This window comes from Microcaecilia unicolor, chromosome 2, assembly GCF_901765095.1.
Source record: "Microcaecilia unicolor chromosome 2, aMicUni1.1, whole genome shotgun sequence".
In the NCBI taxonomy this organism is placed as follows: domain Eukaryota; kingdom Metazoa; phylum Chordata; class Amphibia; order Gymnophiona; family Siphonopidae; genus Microcaecilia; species Microcaecilia unicolor.
This window is the reverse complement of record NC_044032.1, coordinates 487,539,478-487,564,395: the sequence shown is the minus strand read 5'-3', so window position 1 is coordinate 487,564,395 and position 24,918 is coordinate 487,539,478. Positions and strand designations below refer to the sequence as shown.

Below are 24,918 nucleotides of genomic sequence, written 5' to 3'. Positions count from 1 at the left end.
TTAAAATACATCTTTGTGAACAAGGGGTGGGGCAAGGTTGGGGCAGGGGCCCCCACCGAACTAGTCTGCACAGAGAGTAGGGTTAAATGGTCAGTATTTTCAATGGAGAAGGGTAGTTAGTGGGGTTCCCCAGGGGTCTGTGCTGGGACTACTGCTTTTTAACATATTTATAAATGACCTAGAGAAAGGAGTAACTAATGAGGTAATTAAATTTCCTGATGACACAAAGTTATCAAATCGCAAGAGGATTGTGAAAAATTACAGGAGGACCGTACGAGACTAGGTGTCTAAATGGCAGATGACGTTTAATGTGAGCAAGTGCAAAGTGATGCACGTGGGAAAGAAGAACCCGAATTATAGCTACGTCAAGAAGGTGCCACGTTAGGAGTCAACAACAGTCGTCGATGGTACGTTGAAATCTTCTGTTCAGTGTGCTATGGTGGCTAAGAAAGCAAATAGAATGTTAGGTATTTTTAGGAAAGGAATCGAAAACAAAAATGAGGACGTTATAATGCTTTTGTTTCGCTCCATGGTATGACCGCACCTCGAATATTGTGTTTAATTCTGGTCACTGATTATCAAAAAAGATATAGTGGAATTAGAAAAGGTGCAGAGAAGGGTGACGAAAATGATAACGGGGATGGGACGATTTCCCTAGGAGGACAGGCTAAAGCGGCTAGGGCTCTTCAGCTTGGAGAAAAGACGGCTGAAGGAAATATGATAGAGGTATATAAAATACTGAGTGGAGTGGACTAGGTAGACGTGGACTAGGACTAGGGGCATGCAATGAAGCTACAATGTAGTAGATTTAAAATGAATCTGAGAAAATTTTTCTTCCCTCAATGTGTAATTAAAATCTGGAATTCATTGCCAGAAAATGTGGTAAAGGCGGTTAGCTTAACGGGGTTTAAAACAAAAAGTTTGGACGGCTTCCTAAAGGAAAAGTCCATAGGCCAATATTAAAATGGGCTCGAGTAAAATCCACTGCTTATTTCTGGGATAAGCAGCATAAAATGTTTTGTACTTTTTTGGGATCTTTCCAGGTATTTGTGACCTGGTTTGGCCACTGTTGGAAACAGGATGCTAAGCCTGATTGACCTTTGGTCTGTCCCAGTATGGCAATACTTATGTACTTAAGGTTCAAGGTCGCATGTTCCTTCCTCAGAGCAGAATGCTTAAGTTGCAGTCTCTGATTCAGGCCTTTTTTTGCGCAGGACTGTTTCACGTGCAAGAGATTATCTTCAGGTTCTGAGCTCCATGGCGGCTACGATAGAAGTTTGGCCTTGGGCCAAAGCGCACATGAAACCCCTACAGGCCTCCCCTTCTGTCCCGCTGGTCACCACAGAAGGATTCCCTGCAAGTGAGTTTACCTCTGCGGGCTCGGGAGCGATGCAGCCTTTGTTGGTGGCTTCATTCGGCCAATCTGAACAAGGGGATGCCATTGGACACGCCGCGCTGGATAGTGATCACAACATATGTCAGTCTCAAGAGCTGGGGAGCTCACTGTCTAGGACAGTATGCGCAAGGTCTTTGGTCTCCGCTGGAAGTGTGTTGTTCGAACAACCTCATGGGGACAAGAGTGATTCAGTTGGCTCTGAAAGCGTTTTGCTCACAGCTGCAGGGCAAGTCGGTGTGCATTCTGTTGGACAACACTACGGAGGTAGCTTATGTCAATCATCAAGAAGGGACAAAGAGTCATCATTTGCAGCAGGAAGCAGCAAGCCTCATGTCTTGGGCGGAGATTCATCTGACCGCTATCTCGGTGTTGCATGTGGCAGGTATGGCGAACAATCAAGCGGATTTTCTCAGTCGGCACACCCTGAACCCAGGATAGAGGTCTCTCGTGGATCATTGGGGTCTTCAGATCATGGACTTGTTGGCCACAAATCTCAACGCAAATAGTCAGTGACCTGAATGTAACTCACCTTGAGCTACTAATGAAAAAGGTGTGAGCAAAATCTAAATAAATAAATAAAAGGTATCTCATTTCTTCAGTTGAAGAAAGGATCTAAAGGAGGAAAGCATGGATGTGCTTCTACAGCCGTGGCCGTCGGGCCTGCTTTACGTGTTTCCTCCACAGCCTCTTCTAGGACGTCTAATCCAACAGATCGAGGCTCATGAGGGAGAACCAGTGATCCTGATAGCTCCAGATTGGCCCCGCAGGCCGTGGTACGCCGATCTCATGCACCTCCTAGTACAACCCCTCTCTCTGGTTGCTCGAGTTTCCAGACCTGCTAGTTCAGTGCTCAGTAATTCATCCAGACCAGACTTGATTTTGTCTTACGGCATGGCTGTTGAATGGGCTAGGTTGATAAAGAGAAGATTCTCTTCCAAGGTTGTTTCCACGATGCTTAAGTCACAGCGTCGGTCAACCTCTCTGAATTATATTTGAACTTGGTGGATTTTCGAGGTTCGGTATGCAGATCGGGCTATTGTTCCATTGCGCGCTTCTGTAGCAGAGAATCTGGATTTTTTGCAGCACAGTTTTGATAAGGGTTTGACGCTGGTTTCACTTAAAGTACAGGTTGCAGCTTTATCTTGTTTTCAGGGACACGTTAAAAGCAAGATGTTGGCCAATCACTCGGATGTCTCTCAGTTCTTGCAGGGCGCAAGACTCATTCGTCCTCCCTGTAGGCGTATTTTTCCATCATAGGACCTTAATTTTGTTCTTATGGCAGGTTTACCAGGGACCCTTCCTTAGGGGTACTGCTTTGTAACTTCCCATCAGTCACTTTCTGGGCCGGTCCGGAGGGACACTAGGGAAGGAGAAATTAGTTCTTACCTACTAATTTGCTTTCCATTAGTCCCTCTGTACCGGCCCAGATCCCGCTATGTGTTGTTTGATCTTAACATTGTTGAGTGTTTTATCTTTTTTGGTTTGGAATTCTATTGTGGTAGAAGCTGCTTTGATTATTTGCAGTTTCGTTCTGTTAAAAAAAAAAAAAAAGCCAAGGCTCTTATTGGCTCTCAACAGTCAGAGTTCTCAGTCTCCACCTGCTGGAAGGAGTGCACAAACCACCAAGTTCTGGGCCAGTCTGGAGGGACTAAAGGAAATCAAATTAGCAGGTAAAAACTAATTTCTCCTTAGCATGATTTACACAAGGTTTGGATGAGTTCCTACAAGAAAAGTACATAAGCCATTAATAAGATGTACTTAATCTGTTCTTACTCTTTTGGGATCTTGCCACTGGATTGGCCACTGTTCAGTCTGAACCAGTATGGAAGTACTTATGTTTTTAATTGTAGCAGGTGCTCTCAATCAACAGCAGGATACAAGTCCTCACAACAGGGGTTACATCACTATCAGAGCCTATATGAGAAACCTTCTCCAGCTTAGTATGTACCAGAAGTTTTTGAGTTGTTCCACTGCACATGCCCGCCACTTCTCATCTGCCACTGCCAGACAGAACCACTTCAGTCTACTCTTCAGCTGGAGAAGAAAACAACTCCTTGGGAAGGAGGACAGGTATGTGAGAACTTATTTCCTATTGTTAGAGACCATCTGCTATAGGTAAGTAACTCAGTCTTCAAGGACAAGCAGCAAGCTGCATGGAACCCCTTAGCAATTCTATAGGATGCTTTCAAAGGAGAAAGAAAATAGCAACAAAATGCTCCAGTAGGCAGACGTCAACATTTTTAAAATGATCTTCCTTTTTTCAAATTTTTTTTAAACTTGGAAGGTAGGATGCAATAGAAAAAAATGGATGGAGGCAGGAGGGGGCGCATAGAAAGAGTTGACGTCCAACCCCAAAGAGATTCTGAAGGACTGACTGGTCAAATCAACTGCTGCACTGAAAGTTCTTTTCCAACAGTAGTGAGTACTGAATCTATGAAGAAACATTTATGTCGTAGCTCTCAAATTTCTTCCATGGAGACTAATTCCACTATAGTTCTTGTAACATTATGAGCTGTGACATTACTTTCAAAAGTCAAACTTGCATGGGAATAAATGAAAGAAACTTAGTCTGCTAGCTAATTAGACAGTATGCATTTGTTGATGGCAGCCCCTACACTATTTGGGTCAAAAGAAACAAGTAGGTGGATGATCGTTCTAAGGGCTTTGGTCTGCTCTAAATAGAAGGCCAGGGCTCTTGCAATCCAATGTGTGTAGTGCTCTTTCAGCCTTGTAGGTGTGACGACTGAAAACAATTTGGCAGGACAATAGATTAAGATGGAAATTTAACATACAGTGGTGGAAATAAGTATTTGATCCCTTGCTGATTTTGTAAGTTTGCCCACTGACAAAGACATGAGCAGCCCATAATTGAAGGGTAGGTTATTGGTAACAGTGAGAGATAGCACATCACAAATTAAATCCGGAAAATCACATTGTGGAAAGTATATGAATTTATTTGCATTCTGCAGAGGGAAATAAGTATTTGATCCCCCACCAACCAGTAAGAGATCTGGCCCCTACAGACCAGGTAGATGCTCCAAATCAACTCGTTACCTGCATGACAGACAGCTGTCGGCAATGGTCACCTGTATGAAAGACACCTGTCCACAGACTCAGTGAATCAGTCAGACTCTAACCTCTACAAAATGGCCAAGAGCAAGGAGCTGTCTAAGGATGTCAGGGACAAGATCATACACCTGCACAAGGCTGGAATGGGCTACAAAACCATCAGTAAGACGCTGGGCGAGAAGGAGACAACTGTTGGTGCCATAGTAAGAAAATGGAAGAAGTACAAAATGACTGTCAATCGACAAAGATCTGGGGCTCCACGCAAAATCTCACCTCGTGGGGTATCCTTGATCATGAGGAAGGTTAGAAATCAGCCTACAACTACAAGGGGGGAACTTGTCAATGATCTCAAGGCAGCTGGGACCACTGTCACCACGAAAACCATTGGTAACACATTACGACATAACGGATTGCAATCCTGCAGTGCCCGCAAGGTCCCCCTGCTCCGGAAGGCACATGTGACGGCCCGTCTGAAGTTTGCCAGTGAACACCTGGATGATGCCGAGAGTGATTGGGAGAAGGTGCTGTGGTCAGATGAGACAAAAATTGAGCTCTTTGGCATGAACTCAACTCGCCGTGTTTGGAGGAAGAGAAATGCTGCCTATGACCCAAAGAACACCGTCCCCACTGTCAAGCATGGAGGTGGAAATGTTATGTTTTGGGGGTGTTTCTCTGCTAAGAGCACAGGACTACTTCACCGCATCAATGGGAGAATGGATGGGGCCATGTACCGTACAATTCTGAGTGACAACCTCCTTCCCTCCGCCAGGGCCTTAAAAATGGGTCGTGGCTGGGTCTTCCAGCACGACAATGACCCAAAACATACAGGCAAGGCAACAAAGGAGTGGCTCAGGAAGAAGCACATTAGGGTCATGGAGTGGCCTAGCCAGTCACCAGACCTTAATCCCATTGAAAACTTATGGAGGGAGCTGAAGCTGCGAGTTGCCAAGCGACAGCCCAGAACTCTTAATGATTTAGAGATGATCTGCAAAGAGGAGTGGACCAAAATTCCTCCTGACATGTGTGCAAACCTCATCATCAACTACAGAAGACGTCTGACCGCTGTGCTTGCCAACAAGGGTTTTGCCACCAAGTATTAGGTCTTGTTTGCCAGAGGGATTAAATACTTATTTCCCTCTGCAGAATGCAAATAAATTCATATACTTTCCACAATGTGATTTTCTGGATTTAATTTGTGATGTGCTATCTCTCACTGTTACCAATAACCTACCCTTCAATTATGGGCTGCTCATGTCTTTGTCAGTGGGCAAACTTACAAAATCAGCAAGGGATCAAATACTTATTTCCACCACTGTATATCAACTGCTAAAGCATGGAACCAATTCACGCTGCACACTGAAGTCACCAACATCAAACATAAGATCTTCTAAGTCAAGTGTTTCACTTCACATGTATTCTGCAGTTCAAAGGGAGCTTTCATCAACTGGATTATCATCACCTTGAGGTCCCATGAAACTGCACAACAAAAGGCTGTACAGAGACAAGCACATTCAGCATCAGTGGTTTTCAGCCCAGTCCTCTGGGACCACTTGGCCAGTCAGGTTTTCAGGATAGCCACAATGAATATGCATGAATATCCTGAAAATCTGACTGGCCACAGAAGCTATGAGGGAGAGGTACTCAATGTTAGGGTGCACCAGGGTTCCTTGAGCTTGTGTGATCGATCAGTGGTTAGGAATTTCTCATTTTATGGGACTTCTTACGGAAAGTTTCAGAAGAGGGAACCATGAATTTTACCCAATGTAGGGCAATGAGAATCATGGTTCTCCTGTCCAGTCTGAGTTTCAGGGTAAGTATACAGACGACCCTCTGTCCGATCATAGCAGAAGCTCTAGATGCTTTACGAAAAATATCAAGGTCGCTTGTACCATGTATTTCCTGCCCTCATTCACTTTTCCTATAAGAAAACCAAGTTGATCTTCCATCTCTTAAGTGGAAGTGCCGGCAAACTCCTCAATACTGTGAACAGTATTTCTTAAGTACCTAGCCAAGAAAAGCTCATAACTATGCAAGAAATGAGCATAGCATTCTGAAAAAATGTTCTTCCAGAAGACTCCAATGTCCAAGCTTTTCTTCCTGATGCTATACAGGAATGAGTCTTGTGATTGCTGACTCTTCTGACCCATGGAAGCTGTTGCTTCTTGAATCCAAGAAGCATTCTAGTATTTTTAATGGGCACTATGAGATGAGAGCTCCCACATCAGTATGCCCTTAAGAATTTTGTGAACAGGCACTGTTAACCCTCATGGAGGGAGTGGGGGAGTGGGCCAGATTGAGGAATTGGAGGACATCCAGTGTTTCTGCCCTGGGTACATCCTCTCTCTAGCTTAAATGAAATGGCATCAACCACTTCCATCACAAAATCAATGAATGAGAGTTCCTCTGATGGGGCTTTTTTCCCCCTAGGTGAAAGAAATGTGTATGATCATAAGATGCTTGAACCTTCTCTAGAGAAAAGAGCCGACTCATAATCAGAGTCCTAGAACCACTCAAAGTCAGAGCCAAAAAAATACTCTTGAGAAATCTGGGTCTCTGCCTGTCTCAACCTACTGACATCAGAATCAGGTCTTGAGCATGGGTGTTGACACAGAGATTCCTGATATTTCAGTGAAGCTTTCTTCTCTGATGCACTGGAGACTGACAGCAGTATGCCAAAAATTCACCCCAGGCCCTTCAAGGTCTCAGTATGAATGCCTTCATGCAGATAGCGTGCGAGTCCCAACCACTGGCTGGATGTCCACCTGCATCAACATCAATGGTGTAGAAGCCTGTAGAAGCCTCAGCATTGCACCAAGTAAAGCAGCCCTCCATACATTCATTAAATATCCTCATGAACTGCTCCTCTAAAACTGCCAAGAACAAAAGAGTAGGGAGCAGAGGAGTGATCACATCTTCCTGAGTCACCTGGGGAGTATCAGAAGCCAGTTCTCAAGCCCTTGGAGGATATTGTACCCTCTGATACAAAAGATGATGAGTAGTCTTCACCAGTAACCTTGGTGCTTCATTGCTCTTGATACTGTTACCAATATCAATGCGCCCTGGTCTCTGCCTGGCATTCGCTATCACAAGCCCTCAGTATTAAAGTCAAGAACAAATCCTTCCTCTTCTTCAAGTGAGCGTAGATAACAACTGGTCATGAATGCCTCTAGTGATGCTTGCTGTCAATGGTGAAAGATGCACTCTTGATGCTAATGCATCCCTATCATCGATGCAACTCTGGGACCCATGCACATTAATGTTTCCAATGCCAAAGCCAGTGGACTGGACTTCTCAGCACCAAAAATATATTTGCACTGCTTTTCTTGACCACAAAGACCGTTCTTGGACATCGGTGAATATAATTTACAATTAGCAGGATCATTGTCAGGCCCATGCATTGCAGACACTTGCTATTGCTATCTAATAGTCCTGATCTATCATGTGAAGTTCTTAAAGCTGCTGTGCCTTCTCTGTTGATCATCTAATCTGCAAAAATAGCTGCTGCAAAATAGAACAACCTGGTATTGAAAACAAGTACCCCAAACAGGACCAGAGGTCCTCGCTGAGGCTTTCATGGGGCAATGCAAAAAAAATGAAGGAAATCTGAAAGCAACCAAAACATTTTTAACTTAGATCAAGAAACATCATCTTCAGACAAGCTACACTGATGTATGTCCAACTGGCTCCACAGAAAGGTAAGTTCCATGCAACAGAAACAAGTGGAAGTGGCATACATGCATGGTGAAAAAACTCAAAAGCATCTAGAATAGTGTTTCCCAAGTCTGGTCCTGGAGTACCCCTTGCCAGTCGGGTTTTCAGGAAAACCACAATGAATATGCAAGAAAAAGATTTGCATATAATAGATAAAAATGTTATGACAACTCCCAAAATCCTACTTCACACAGAAAATTAAAATTATTGAATATGACAGTTAAGAACCTTAAGGCTCAATATCAATTTCAGGATCATTTCCACAGACCGTAAACTATCTCTACTTTTTTTTTTTAAACACAAGGGCTCTTTCCTGCTTATCCCCTACTATCTTTAACTTTGGTACTGTTTTTGTTTCTAACACCTTATAACTGGGATACCTATCCACACATCCTCCACCATTTCATGAATTTTTTTATTATTACTATTATTACTTTGATTCTAAGTCTCCCACAATTACTTCTTGTTCTTGAACATGTTTTCCTCTGAAAAAGTTATATTTCCTGAGACTTTGTACCTTTGAAATTTGTGTGCCTACCATATGCTCCAACCATCGTCTCCTCTAAGGTATAAAAAGGTAGGTCCTTAAGTGTCATATGGCTTTCTGTGTAGACTCTTCACTCTTTGGTTCTTCTGTCTGAATCACCTCCAGCACCTCTATATCCTGGATCTGTCCTCTGCCTATCAACTATTTCACTATCTTGAAATGAATATACAAGATCATTCGAAAATCATTCTTCTGGTCAGTGCATAAAGCGAAGATACTTACTTGTAGAAGGTATTCTCCGACAGCGGGCCTTATCTTCTCACAGATGGGTAAAACAGATTCGCATTGCCAGTACGGAGCTTGTAACAAGCTTAAAAATAGATTTTTGAGTGTGAGAAGCGCTCCACTGCGCATGCCCGAGTTGCCTTCCCACCCACCGCAAGAGACAGGGACCAGCAGTACAATATAAAGCATAATAAAAAGGAGACAACTCCAAGGGGAGGTGGGAGGGTGTGTGACAATATAGGCCTGCTGTCCACGGAGAATACCTGCTACAGGTGAGTATCTTCATATTCTCTGAAGACCGGCAGGCCTATAATTCTCACAGTTACCAGGCTTACTAAAAACAACCACCAGTGATCAACTGGACCTCACAATAGTGAGAGCAGAAAAAAACCCAAACCTGAAACTAGATATAATCTGAGTCAGAGTGCAGCCTGGAACAGAACAAAATGGGCCTAAGGGGTGGAGTTGGACTCTAGACCTCAAACAAACTGTCTGTCCAAACCAACTCTCACGTCATGTCACACCTCTCCTCAAAAAACCATCACTTGACCCTACCTGTCCCTCCAACTACCGACCCATCTCCCTACTACCCCTTCCTCTCCAAAATACTTGAGCGTGCCGTCCACAGCCGCTGCCTTGATTTTCTCTCCTCTCATGCCATCCTCGATCCACTTCAATCCGGTTTTCGCCCTCTACACTTGACAGAAACAGCACTCTCTAAAGTCTGTAATGACCTGTTCCTTGCCAAATCCAGAGGCCACTACTCCATCCTCATCCTCCTCGATCTATCTGCCGCTTTTGACACTGTCAATCATGATTTACTTCTTGCCACACTGTCCTCATTTGGGTTCCAGGGCTCTGTCCTCTCCTGGTTCTCCTCCTATCTCTCCCACTGCACCTTCAGAGTTCACTCTCATGGATCTTCCTCCACCCCCATCCCGCTATCTGTTGGTGTTCACCAGGGATCTGTCCTTGGACCCCTCCTCTTCTCAATCTACACCTCTTCCCTGGGCTCCCTGATCTCATCTCATGGCTTCCAGTATCATCTCTATGCTGATGACACCCAGCTGTATCTCTCCACACCTGATATCACTGCGGAGACCCAGGCAAATGTATTGGCCTGCTTATTGCTGCCTGGATGTCCAACCGCCACCTGAAACTGAACATGGCCAAGACCGAGCTCATCGTCTTTTCACCAAAACCCACTTCTCCTCTTCCTCCACTTTCTATCTCAGTCGATAACACCCTCATCCTCCCCGTCTCATCTGCCCGCAACCTCGGAGTCATCTTCGACTCCTCCCTCTCCTTCTCTGCCCATATCCAGCAGATAGCCAAGACCTGTCGCTTCTTCCTCTTTAACATCAGCAAAATTCACCCTCTCCTCTCTGAACACACCACCCGAACTCTCGTCCACGCTCTCATTACCTCTCGCCTTGACTACTGCAACTTACTCCTCACCGGCCTCCCACTTAGCCATCTATCCCCCCTTCAATCTGTTCAGAACTCTGCCGCACGTCTTATATTCCGCCAGAACCGTTATACTCATATCACCCCTCTCCTTAGGTCACTTCACTGGCTTCCAATCAGATACCGTATTCAGTTCAAGCTACTCCTTCTTACCTACAAATGCACTCAGTCTGCTGCCCCTCGCTACCTCTCTACCCTCATCTCCCCTTAAGTTCCCGCCCGAAACCTCTGCTCACAAGACAAATCCCTCCTTTCAGTGCCCTTCTCCACCACCGCCAACTCCAGGCTCCACTCATTCTACCTCACCTCACTCACCCTATGCTTGGAACAACCTTCCTGAGCCCTTACGCCAAGCCCCCTCCCTACCCATATTCAAGTCTTTGCTGAAAGCCCACCTCTTCAGTGCTGCTTTCGGCACCTAACTCTTACCTTTCAGGAAATCCAGACTGCCCCAATTTGACGGCCCCTATCGGACTGACTGTTCACTTGTCCTTTAGATTGTAAGCTCTTTGAGCAGGGATTGTCTTTCTATGTTAAATTGTACAGCGCTGCGTAACCCTAGCAGCGCTTTAGAAATATTAAGTAGTAGTAGTAGTAGTAAGTATTCTGCTCAACGCAGTAATAAGATGTGAATGTGTGGACTGAAGACCACGTCCCAGCCTTGCAAAAGTGGCCTAGTGGTTAGGGTGGTGGACTTTGGTCCTGGGGAATTGAGGAACTGAGTTCGATTCCCGGCACAGGCAGCAACTTGTGACTCTGGGCAAGTCACTTAACCCTCCATTGCCTACCGCATTAAGCCTGCCATGAGTGGGAAAGCGCGGGGTACAAATGTAACAAAAAATTAAAAAAAATATTCAAAAAAGGCTGATCTCAAATGGGCTACCGACGAAGCATGACTCTGACACTGTGTGCCCTGATATGACCCTCAAGGGTCAGCCCAGCCTGGGCATAAATTAAAGATATGCATACTGCCAACCAATTGGAAATGCTGAATTTCCCAATGGCAACCCTCATCCTGTTGGGATCAAAAGAAACAAAAAAGTTGAGTGGTCTGTAGGGCCCCGTCAGCTCCAAGTAAAAGGCCAATGCTAACTTGCAGTCCAAGGTGTGCAGTGAGCTCTCACCAGGATGGGCATGAGGTTGAGAGAAGAATGTTGGCAAGACAATCAAATGGTTTCGATGGAACTCCAACACAACCTTAAGTAGGAAGGAACTTGGGCTGCGTGCGGAAGACTACTCAGGTATGATGAAATGTTGTATAAGGTGCATCCACCACTAAGGCCTGAAGCTCACTGACCCTGCAAGATGAAGTAACAGCCACCAAAAGCATGACCTTCCAGTTCAAGTACTTCAGATGACAGGAATCATGTAGCTCAAAAACAGCTTTCATCAGCTGGGTGAAAATGACATTGAGGTCCCATGAAACAGATGAAGGTTTGATAGGGGGCTTTGTCAACAGCAAACCTCTAATGAAGCGAACAAGAGGCTGTCCAGAGATGGGCTTACTCTCTACATGTTGATAAGCATTAATTGCACTGAAGTGAACCCATACGGGGTTGGTCTTGAGACGAGACTCGAAAAAGTGTAGAAGGTATTCAAGCAAGATCTGTGTTGGGCAGGAGATCTAGGGCCTTACCCTCGCACCAGATGGCAAACCTCCTCCATTTGAAGGAGTAACACATCTTAGTGGATACCCTCAGAAGATGCAAGGAAGCAAATTCTAAGCTCTCAACATCCAGGCTGTGAAGGACAGAGACCAGAGATTGGGATGTAGAAGAGATCCTTTGTTCTGCGTGATGACGGTTAGAAAACACTCTAATCTCCATGGTTCTTCGGAGGATAACGCCGGAAGAGGAGGAAACCAGATCTGCCAGAGTCAGTGGGGAGAAATCAAGATCCTAGTCCTGCAGTCTCGCTTGAGTTTCAGCAAAATCTTCTCCACGAGAGGAATAGGAGCATACGCATACAGAAGTCCTCTCCCCCAATTAAGGAGGATGGCTTCCGAAGCTAGTCTGTCAGGAGCCTGTAGCATGGAACAGAACTGATGGACTTTGTGGCTGGACTGAGCAGCAAAGAGATGCACTGAGGGGGTGCCCCACACTTGGAAGATCTCACAGACAACACCCATGCTGAGGGACCTTGCTCAGTCTATTGGCCAGGCTTTTGAATTTTCCTGCCAGGCGTGATCTGGTGCTCCCCTGCTGGTGTGGGTAGTATATGGCAACCTGTTTGTTTCAATGAGAACAATTTGGTTGTTCAGTTGATCTCTGAAAGCCTTTAGGGCATTCCAGATTGCTCGGAACTCCAGAAAGTTGATTCGGAAACCTGCTTCCTGGGCTGACCAAGCACCTTGAGTGTGAAGAATGTCTAAATAAGCTATCCACCCTAGGCGGGATGCATCTGTCTTACACACTTTCATGGGCTATGGAATTTAGAATGGGAGTTCCACAGTCAAACCGGAACAAATTGTTCACCAAAGTAGGGACAGAAATAGCTCTGGCGAAACTCAGATGACATCCTCTAGGCTCCCCGTGGACTGACACCACCAGGAAGCTAGGGTCCACTGGGCAGTTCTCACGTGAAGACGTACCATGTGTGTCACATGAATAGAACAGGACATGTGGTCCAACAACCTCAACATCTTCCAGGCTGTGACCTGCAGAGCTGTTGACTCTAGTGGCGAGGGAGACAAGAGCGTCTGCCCATGCCACAAGAAGAAAAACTACAGCTGGCTGAGTGTCTAGCAGGGCTCCAATGAACTTCAATCACTGGACAAGAAGCAGATGGGGTTTGAGGTAGTTTAAGTGTCATTTAAGTCCAGAGAGCATAGCCAATTGTTTTCCTGAATCATCGGAAGAAGGGTGCCTAGGGAAACCATCCTGACCTTTTTTTGGACCAGGAAGTTGTTCAGGGCCCTTAGAACTAGGATGGGATGACCTGGAATAGAATCCCAGCCCTTCTTCCCCTGGTGGAATACGTTCAACCACATGGGCCTTTAGAAGGGCGGAGAGTTCCTCTGGAAGTACCTGCCTGTACACAGAGCTGAAGGAATGCGCTCTTGGTCAGCAATTTGGAGGTTTGGATTCCAGATTGAGGGTGTATCCTAACCAGACTATTTGAAGAACCTACAGATCGAAGGTTACGAGAGGCCACTTTTGGTGAAAAAATATTAACCTTCCCCCAACCGGTAAGTCGTCCGGCACGGATACTTGCACTGTGGCTATGCTCACCTGGAGCCAATCAAAAGCCCGTCCCTTGCTTTTGCTGGGGAGCAGCAGGGGCCTTGGGTGAATGCTGTTGACAGGAATGAGCGCGTGCTGGCTGGGGCTGAGCCTGAGTAGGCTGGCGAGCAGCAGGAGTGTACCTACGCCTAGGATAGGAATAAGGTGCACTCCGAGGCCCACCAAAAAAACTTCCTAGTAGAGGGGGTGGTAGCAGAAGGCACCCAGCGGGAGAGAGAAGACATAGCATCGGTGTGCTTCTTGATATGGTCAACCAGATCTTCCACCTTCTCTCTGAAAAGATTTCCCCCTGGCAAGGAACATCCGCTATCTTCTGCTGGACCGAATGATCCTGGTCAGAAACACGCAGCCATGAGAGTCTGCGCATTGCTATACCTTGAGCAGAGATCCTGGATGCTACATCAAAAGTGTAATTTGCGCCCCTGGTCAAAAATTTGCGACACGCCTTCTGCTGCTTGACCAGCTGGCAAATGGGTTCGGCCTGCTCCAGAGGGAGGGCATCGACCAAAGTAGATAGCTGCCGCACTGAGTTCTGCAAGTGGATGCTCATGAAGAGCTGGTATGATTGTATACGGGCAGCGAGCATGGCAGCCTGATACATTTTCCTCCCAAAAGAGTCCAAGGTCCTAGCTTCTCTGCCTGGGGGCGCTGAGGCATAGTCTCTAGTACTCTTGGCTCTTTAGAGGGCGGAGTCCACCACCATGGAGTTGTGGGGTAACTAAGACCTCATCAACCCACATTCCCCGTGGATCTGATATTAGGAATCTGTTTTGTTAGGGATCATGGGGCCAGACAAAGGGGACGTCCAGTTTCACATAAGGACTTCTCTGAGTACCTTATGCAAGGAGCTATCACTACCTCTTTAGGTGGAGAGATGTAGTCTAGCATTTCAGCCCTGAGCTCATCCTCTACATCTACAGGGAACAGAATGGCCCAAGCTATTTCCCTGCACAAAAGATGAGAAAGAGAGACTCAGGGGGAGACAATCTCCTTTCAGGTGGAGGGGAAGGTTCAGTGGGAATCCCAAAGGACTCATCTGAGGAAAAGTACCTGGGATCTTCCTCTGACTCCCATGAGCATTTCTTCTCGGTTTTGGAGGGCACTTCCCTCAGAGACTTCTGAGACCGGATCCGCCTCGATGCCGAAGACCCATGGTCTAGATGGCGATGTCAAGGGGCTGACTTCCGCATAGACTGCGGCAAAGCTTCCTCCAGCTATGTCAATGGGGAGTCAATCTGGGGGCAGCCGATACCAGAGCTGCAAGCGGCACTGAGTTCAGGGACCTCACCGCAGGTGGAGAGCCAGACACAGCTGCAGTAGACGGCATAAACACCCCAACACCGAAGCAGATAGACACAGCAGTCCTTCCAGAAGCTCTGGAAGTAAGGCCCGAATGCACTGGTCTAGAGCCGCCATCGGAAGAGGCTGCAGGGCCAGTGGAGCAGTGTGTCGAGGTCTCTCAGCAGCCATGCCTAACTCTACTCCCAATATCGATGCCTCCCTCGATGCAGACGTCAAAGGACCGGACCTAGACCCAAAAAGCTTTTCTCTCTGGGCTTCTCGAGCCAGTTGAGTCCTCTTCTTCATACAAAGACAAAGGGCACAATGGCTGGGCTATGGTCAGGCCCAAGGCACTGAATACACCACAAATGGGTATCAGTGCCTGAGATGGTCCGGTTGCACTGAGAACAGCGTTTGAAGCCACTGGGAGTCTTCGATGACATGGAAGGGAAGACTGCCCTAGCCAAATCAAAAAACGTGATTGTGCCAAAAAGCAGCACAAAAATAAGGGGGATAACACGGCCAAGCAGGCCTACGGACGGCCGCAACTAAAAAATAAAAGAAAACAGACGCGGGCCCAAAAGTAAAACTAAGAAATAAAGGAAACTTTTTTTTTTTAAAAGTAATAGAAAAAGAGAATAATAAAAAGAAGAGAAAAAAACACAAAAAGACACTGAAGGCTCTCCCGGGCGAAGAAGCGGAGCCAGGGTAAACCGCTGCTGCTCCTCACGTGGAAAAACCATAACTGAGGAGCGTGACCGCGCAGGAAGGCACTCAGCACATGCGCAGTTGGATGCGCGGCACGCTCAGAAGGCTCCAGCAAAAGTTTTTGCTTTTCCAAATGCCGGCTCCTGGGCAGGCACAGATCGCCAACCCACTTGTGAGAATTATACAGCCTGCTTGTACTCGGTGAAAACAAAAACTTAGAAAGAAGGCAAAAATAATCAAAAGAAATATAAGTGGAAGGAATAAAATAAGGTAAACCCCGAAAACGGTATTAAGAAAGGAAGGCACAAACAGACCAATGCTGAACCAGCTGTGAGGAGTGGATAACGAACGCATCCTGTCCTCACCGCGGAAAAAAATACTGCTGGTCCTGCGCTCTCGCAACAGGTGGGAAGGCACTAGCACATGCATGGTGGAGCACGTCTTGTGCTCAAAGACCTATTTTTAAGCTTCTTACAAGCTCCAGACTAGCAATGCGGACCTATGTTACCCATCTGTGAGAAATAAGAGGCCTGCTTGTGCTCGGAAAACTAAATTTTCATGCTTTAGATGAGATGATAAACCTGATAGAGGTATGTGGACTAATTTTATATGTTGCCCTAGAAGTAATAGCCAGATTCTAGTTTCATGCTGCGAGGAAAACTGATTATAGAGATATTTTAAAATTGATATACCATTTTTGAAGACTTTTACAATGCCTTTGATTCCCTGGTATTTGCTTCCTTGATCACCCTCCACGTATGGAAACACACGAGCTTGGTGAGTCCAGTAATAGTCCTTAGAGCCAAAAAAGAACACAGGAAATTCGCCGATTGCATGCTTCATTTTTTGTATGTTTGGTGGTACGTTCTTTGGGTGACAGACTTCAGCAGGCCACCATCTATTATACAGAAAAGTAAACAAATTTAATTTTTATATATCAACCAACATTCTCACTAAATGTTTTCAACAATTCTCTGAATTTCAGGCTAACTTCAAACTGGTAAACAATGAACATAATTCTTAAATATGTAATTTTATACAGAGAAATTTTAAAAGAAAACTGTATACCCAAGCACCATGTAAAATCCTCAAATGTCTAACTAGAGCTTGATTTTCTGCATATGTACAAGTCTAGCAAGTGATGAAAGATAACCCTTGTTATTTAAAATAAGATACATACACTACAAAGTCAAAGGACAACTGTCAGTTCTGCTTTTGACAGTTAATAAATCTATAGTTAAAATTAGTAAACCAGTGATCATTTTAAAACAGTTTCTCCCAAAATTAATTTTAAACACATCCTGGCTTAATATTCTCTAACAATGCTAAAAATAATTTTGTAAAAATGAGGGCTTTAGGTTTCATGACTTGGAATACTTAGGAATATTTGTACAGATTCTATTATTGCTTGATAACTGAATTTTCATCTTAGCTACAACAAAGTATTTTATTGCCTAATGCCACTGAACAGAAAGGAAATAGGCAGCAACTCAACCTGTGATTTAAGAAATCCATGCAGTAATACGTAAGCCATACAGAGGTTCCTGTAAACAATCTTTAAAGCACAAAATATAATAGGATATATATTTAAATATAGGAATAAACGAGAATGTAGGTTAGACATTCTAGTAAGTCTTGTGACCTACTCACATTCTCCACTGGCGGATTTTGCAGGTCTAGTATAAAAGTTTTGGTTCTTTTACTAACTTGCACCAACCAGTGTTAGGCCTAACATGCTGATACCTGACAGTTTTCTTTTACCTCTACAATCTGCAAGAAATGCATACTGTACCAGTAAACCCTCTGCATTACTTCAACCCTCCCTGACTCTAGAGCCCATGGTCAACTCTCCACTGTTCTTTCTTCTCTGAGTACCGTTGTGGGAATCCAGTGTTCTTCCACCCTAGTGGATTTTCTCTTTACTTAAACCCTCCACCCACCCCCTAAAAAAAAGTACTAGTTCAAGCTTTTAATCTTTCAGAAAACAAATGGTAATAATGGCCAATTATGGGCAGTTTGTTGAATTGACACTGGAGCAGGATACTAAACTGGAGAAAGGAAAATTCAAGGGAGTACTATAGATACCTTTTCCTTTTTTCCATGAAAGGAATTTCTCTGTTTTTCTAGCTGAGAGTATTGTGCAAGTTTGTTCTAGGTTGCGAGCTTTGTTAAACCTAGTACCAGTTGTTTCTGGAAGACCTCAAAAAGATAGGGACTTGCAACAGCAAGTCCAACCGGAACCAATAACTAATAACAAAACAGTCCTGTTCTGAAGGTGCAGCCAGGAACAGAGAAGAATGAGCCTAGGAGGATAGAATTGGCTTATAGACTCAAAATAAATTCTGTAGAATCTTTCTGGCCAAACTGGCTATCAGGTCAGATATTCTGCTCAAGCCAGTAGTAAGATGAGAATGTGTGGACTGAAGACCATGTGCAGCTCTGTAAATCTCTTCAATGGAGGCTGACTGCAAATTGGCTACTGACGCAGCCATGGCCCTGGCATTGTGAGTCAGCACAGCCTAGGCATAAGTGGCTGAGATACAGACTGCTAGCCAGTTCATTTGCCCCATCCTGTTTGAGTCAAAATAAACAAAAAGATGGGTGGACTGTCTATGGGTCTTAGTTAAAGTGCAACTTGAACAGAAAAAAAGAGGGTAGGGTTAAATGGCCATTCCTCTCAATGGAGGAGGGTGAACAGTGGAGTGCCACAGGGATCAGTATTGAGACCAGTGCTATTTAACATATTTATAAACAATATGGAAATCAGAACAAGTGAGGTGATTAAATTTGCAGATGACAAAACCATTCAAAGTTGTTAAAACACGTGCAAACTATGAAATACTGCAGGAAGACCTTAGGAAATTGGAAGTCTGGGCATCCAAATGGCCGATGAAATTTGATGTGGACAAATGCAAGGTGATGCGCATTGGAAAGAATAATCCAAATCATAGTCACCTGATGCTAGAATTTATGACTCAAGAAAAAGATCTAGATGTCGTTTTAGATAATATGCTGAAATTTTCTGCTCAGTGTGTGGCGGCTGCCAAAAAAATCAAACAGGATGCTAGGAATTATTAGGAAAGGGATGGTGAATAAGACCAAAAATACTATAATGCCTCTGTATTGCTCCATTGTGCACCTTGAGTATTGAATTCAGCTCTGGTCGCCCTATCTCAAAAAAAGATATAGCGGAATTATAAAAGGTTCAAAGAAGATCGACCAAAATGATAAAGGGGATGAACACCTCTCATATGCCGTTAGGACTCCAGCTTGGAAAAGAGACAGATGAGAGGAGATATGATTGAGGTGTACAAAATCCTAAGTGGTGTAGAACGAGTAGAAGTAAATTGACTTTTTACTCGTTCCAAAAGTAAAAAGACTAGGGTAAACTCAAGGAAGTTACCTGGAAATACTATTAAAACAAATAGGAGGAAATATTTTTTTACTCAACCGATAGTAAAGCTCTGGAACTCTTGCCGGAGGATGTGGTAACTGCACTTAGCATATATGGGATTAAAAAAGGTATGGACAAGTTCCTGGAGGAAAAATCCATAGTTTACTACTGACTTGCCCCAGGATTGGTAGCATGGAATGTTGCTACTAACTGGGTTTCTGCCAGGTACTTGTGAGCTGGCATAGCTACTCTTATGTTCAGAATGGGCAATGAGGTTTCAGGAAAAATGTTGGAAAAACAATTGTCTGGATAAGATAGAACTCTGATACTATCTTAGGAAGGAACTTAGGATGCATGTGGAGAACTGCCTTGATACCAGTGTTGCTGGATATCTCTGCAGCCTTCGACACTGTGGATCATACCATGCTTACGAAACTAGCAGAAACAGGTAACAGTGGCATAGTATTTAAATGGTTCAAATCCTATTTCTCAGACAGACAACAATCAGTTCTCTTCAACAGCGCATTGTTACCTTGGGAACTGAACTGTGGGGTACCACAGGGATTCATACTATCTCCCATTTTATTTAATATCTACCTCAAGGCACTGGAGCTGAGCTGCTTCAGTCAACCGGCACAAAATTCTATATCTAGGCTGATAATGTACAACTACTCATGTCCACTGAACCAGACCTATCCATAGCTTTGAAAAAACTGACTGTCCAACTGCAACTCAAGAATGGGCAAAAAAAACAACAAACTCTGCCTGAACCCAAGCAAAACAGAGATTCTCTGGGTACCTAACACAAGTGGACAAGAACTTCACTTCAATATACTTTTTGGGAAGTATGAACGCCCCCTAAAATCACAAGTCAGGAATCTTGTGATACTGATGAACTCCTCATTCACTCTGATCCCGCAAATTCAAACAACCTTTAAAAATAGTTTCTTTCACCAGCAGCAACTACAACATCTCTCCATATACTGAAAAGACAAGTCTAACCACAGTGGTCCATGCCACGATAACGAGTACTGTAATGTCCTGTACTCTGGTGAAAAGAAAAAAAAGACGGTGTGAGCTCCAACTAATTTAGAATGCTGCAGCCTGACTGATACAAGGCTGCAAGTGGCATGTCCAGATTGCACTTTTCCTGCAAAAACTACACTAGTTACCAGTACTTTACTGGGCTAAATTTAAAACTCTTTGATTTTCAAGGTCCTCAGACAAAATGGGCCAGAGTACTTAAAGAAAAAGTCAGCTCTACACAGCTTTGAGACCTCTAAACTCTAGTCAAGAAGCATCATTATCTGTACCCTCATCAAAAGAACTTGTGCGATGCAATACCCACCAGCGAGCCTTCTCAGGCATAGCCTCCACACACCGGAACTTACTCCTGGAGAGGCTACGTCTAACTCAAGACTACCTCTACTTCAGGAAGCAGGTGAAAGTCTGGCTCTTTTCACAAGCATTTAATACATGTGGCGACTGACTATATTACTCACTACATACATGGACCTTGGACCAGTTCCTCATATCTTAACTGTACAAAGATTTTGCCTTGAGTTTAGCCACTCATTCATCTATCTCAATTAACTCTGTACTACCCATCTTGTCCTCATCTATGAATCTGCACATGGCACCTCAGCTACAGTGAAAAGCATTAGTGCCAGATCTATGTTATTTGAATGTTCTACTGCATTGCTTATTTGGTGTTTTACTGGTATTATATCTATGTTACTTAAATATTCTTCCATGCTATTATAGCATTGTTTGTATTGCACTGATCATCATATTTCAAATTTTATCTCATTTATTATATTTGTGTTTAGATTTGGTCACTTTACTATTGTTATATTAACAAAATTGTAAATTTTATGTTAAACAGAACCTGCTGTACATTGCCTTGGGTGAATCTTTTCAAAATAATTTATTTGCTACATTTGTACCCCACATTTTCCCACCTATTTGCAGGCTCAATGTGGCTTACATAGTCCCGTCAAGGCGATGTCAGTTGATAACAAATACAAGGTCACAAATGTGGTCGGATGAGGTAGATGTGTATCAGGCATCATGAGGGTCAAAGGGAATGAAGGTTATACGTTGTCCATTACGATCATTGGTTACTACTACTACTATTTAGCATTTCTATAGCGCTACAAAGCATACGCAGCGCTGCACAAACATAGAAGAAAGACAGTCCCTGCTCAAAGAGCTTACAATCTAATAGACAAAAAATAAATAAAGTAAGCAAATCAAATCAATTAATGTGAACGGGAAGGAAGAGAGGAGGGTAGGTGGAGGCGAGTGGTTACAAGTGGTTACGAGTCAAAGCAATGTTAAAGAGGTGGGCTTTCAGTCTAGATTTAAAGGTGGCCAAGGATGGGGCAAGACGTAGAGGCTCAGGAAGTTTATTCCAGGCGTAGGGTGCAGCGAGACAAAAGGCGCGAAGTCTGGAGTTGGCAGTAGTGGAGAAGGGAACAGATAAGAAGGATTTATCCATGGAGCGGAGTGCACGGGAAGGGGTGTAGGGATGGACGAGTGTGGAGAGATACTGGGGAGCAGCAGAGTGAGTACATTTATAGGTTAGTAGAAGAAGTTTGAACAGGATGCGAAAACGGATAGGGAGCCAGTGAAGAGTCTTGAGGAGAGGGGTAGTATGAGTAAAGCGACCCTGGCGGAAGATGAGACGGGCAGCAGAGTTTTGAACCCGACTGGAGAAAAAGATCCCCTCATTTTGAGTGATGAGGGTCAGAAACACGCTAATCTCACGGATCTTTAAGAGAAAACCATATCTGCCTCTAGCCATTAAGGCACAGTTAGGATCATGGTGCCTTGGTCATGCTCGAGTTTCAACAAATTCTTCCCAATCAGCGGAATAGGTGAATAGGTGTACAGGAAGCCTTCCCCCAGTCTAGGAGAAATGTATCTGACACTAGTCTGTTGTGTGACCTGAGTCTCAAACAGTACTGAGGAACTATGTTTTTCAGATGACTACCAAAAAGATTCAGCAAAGGAGTGTCCCACACTCGGAAGATCTTGCAAGCAACTGTTGTACTGAGAGACCACTCGTAAGGTTGCATAACTCTGCTTGGTCTGTCCTACGACTGTTGTTCTTGCCCGCCAGGTATGTGGCCCTTAGTTTCATCCCATGGTGGGAGGCCTATTTCCACATCCAGACAGCCTCCTGACATGAGAGGTAGGAGCCCATACTCCCCTACTTGTTCATGTAGTACACGGCAGCTCCTAATTGTCTGTTTTGGATTAGAACAATTTGATTCAATAGTCAATCTTTGAACGCCTTTAGAGTGTTCCAAACTGCCTTCAGCTCCAGGAGATTGATGTGACGCAAGCACCTCTGGATGTGAAACCCAGCTACATAAGCACCCCATCCCAAGCTGGATGCATCTCTGGTCAGAAGTTTCTAAATAGAAGGAATTTGGGATGGAAGTTCCAGGGTCAAATTGCTTCAAAATGTCCACCAGAACAGCAACTGAGCTAGCTCAGGGGTGACTGAGATAACATTGGGTAGATTTCCGGTGGCCTGACACCACTGAGAAGCTAGAGTTCACCAAGCACCTCACAAGTGGAGATGAGCCATGGGGAGGACAAGCTATGCAGACCATATGGCCCAACAACCTTAGCATCTGCTGAGCAGAAACCTACTGACTGCATCAAAACTGAATGGCAATAGAAATATGTGCATCTGCCTGCACCTGAGGCAGGTATGCTAGAATCTGAACAGTATCTACCAGGACTCCAATGTAATGTATTGGGAACTGTATTGGGAGCAAGTGGGACTCGGGGACAGTTGATCACAAAACCTAATAGTTCCAACACCCGAATAGTTCCCTGCACTGATTCATGAGCACCTCTCTTTGATATGCTCTTTACCAGCCAATCATCCAGGTAGGGAAACACATGACACTGCAACTACTGAAAGGCATTTCATGAACACTATGGGTATGGGCATGAGGTAAAATAGCAGAATGCAATACTGGTAGTGGTATTTCCCTACTTGAAATCTGAGATATCTCCTGTGACTGGTACGTATTTAAGTCCAGAGAGCATACTGAATCATTCATTTAATCACAATAATAAGGGTGCCCTGGGAAATCATCCTGAACTTTTCTTTGACCAGATATTTGTTCAGAGCCCTTGGGTCTGGGACGAAATGTCCTCTTTTGGGGCACAAAGAAGTATTTGGAGTAGAATATCTTCCCTTCATCCCCGGTGGACTGAGTTCAACCACTTGGGCCTTAGAAGGCAGGAAAGTTCCTCTGTGAGCAATTTCTGGTGCTTAGAGCTGAATTTTGACTCTCCCAATGGGCAATTTGGAGGAGGCTGACACCAATTGAGTGTGTAACCCTCCTGAACCATTTGCAGAATCCACTGATCTGAGGTTTCAAGAGGCCACCTTTCTTAGAAAAAATTCAGCCTCCCTCTTACTAGTAGGCCATCTAGGAGAGGCACTTTTTTTTAATCAACTATGCTCTGCTGGCACTAGTCAAAAGTTCATCCCTGCTTACACTGGGGAGCCAGTTGAGATTTCGGGGGCACTGCTGCTAAGGACAGGAGCGCGGAGGCTGGGCCTGTTGCTGAGGAAAGGACAAAGAAGTGAACCTATCCCTTTAAGAGTAGTAGGCACTCTGTTACTGTACAAAAACCTCTCAGAATTGGAGGCCACAGAAGGAATGAGCTGAGAGGGGACTTGATGGTATCAGTTCTCTTTTTAATAAGTGCAAAATAAATAAAGTTGTATGTTATTTCTGTAGCAAACAACTACTGGGATCATACCACTGAAAAGGTTATTCACAATGAGTAGGTCAAGATCCTGTGGAACTTTTAAACACAAACTAACAGGCACTTGAAACAAATATCTGACTACAGAAAAATTTATGGCTTATAATATGGCAACACTCAGTGATAGTAGAGTTGATGAAAACACCTGGAAAAAAATAATACACTATAATTTACAAACTGACAGAGAAAGATTATGAAGGAAAAAAACTGGTGGTAGTGCCAATTGTAATTACAGATTCTTCCTCTGATGGCACGGGTTTGAACACATTGACCTGCAGAAGGGTGGAGACTGCGTCTACAAGTACCTGCTTGTGCCAAGAGCTGATGAATGATGCTCTCAGTGGACAATTTGGTGGTCTTTGACGCCGAGATGGAGTATTTGAAGAATCCACTGGTTGGAGGTTACAAGGGGCCACCTGTGTGGGAAAAAAATTCAGCCTCCACCAAATACTGGTAGGCTGTCCAGGATGGTTACTCGGAATGTGGCTATGCTCTGAGAATGCTGGGCTTGGGGGTTTTGGGCAGAGCAAGAAAGTGGAGAAAACCTATGCCTTTGAGACTAGCAGGGTCACTGCCTTGGCCCACCTGAAAACCTCCTAGAATTAGAGGCTGCAGCTGGAGGCTGCCGAGACAGGGTCTGGATGGTTATCAGTATGGTTCTTTATAAGTGCAGCGACCTCCTCCACCTTGTCCCCATAAAGATCGTCTCCTCGGCAAGGTACGTCTGCCAATCTCTCCTGAACTGTTGGTTCTAAGTCAGAGATATGCAGCCATGAGAGTCTGTGTATCATACACATGGCAGAGAGTCTGGACACAATAGCAAAAGAATCGCAATCGCCCCTGCCTAGATACTTCTTGTACTCCAGCTGCTTACTGGTCAACTGACCAACTTCTGCAGCCTGCTCCCGAGTGAAAGAATACATAACAGTAAGTGTACTGCATAGCAAAGATTTCAAGTAAAGGCTCATAAAGAATGCTAGGACTGGATGCAAGCAATAAGCATTGAAACATGAAAGGTCTTCCTCCCAAATTAGTCTAGTGTCTGAGCCTCTCTACCTGTGGGAGCCAAGGCATGAGT

The 24,918-nt window shown here is 44.5% G+C and overlaps 1 protein-coding gene across 1 annotated transcript in view; it reads right to left on the bottom strand.

Moving 5' to 3' along the window:
- The window catches only part of NSD2 (nuclear receptor binding SET domain protein 2), a 505,993-nt gene that overhangs the window by 134,039 nt on the left and 347,036 nt on the right, over window positions 1–24,918 (bottom strand). The window contains exon 16 of the mRNA XM_030191106.1: window positions 16,339–16,544. Within this exon, the coding sequence (XP_030046966.1) occupies window positions 16,339–16,544 (206 nt within the window). The remainder of the gene's footprint in view (window positions 1–16,338; window positions 16,545–24,918) is intronic.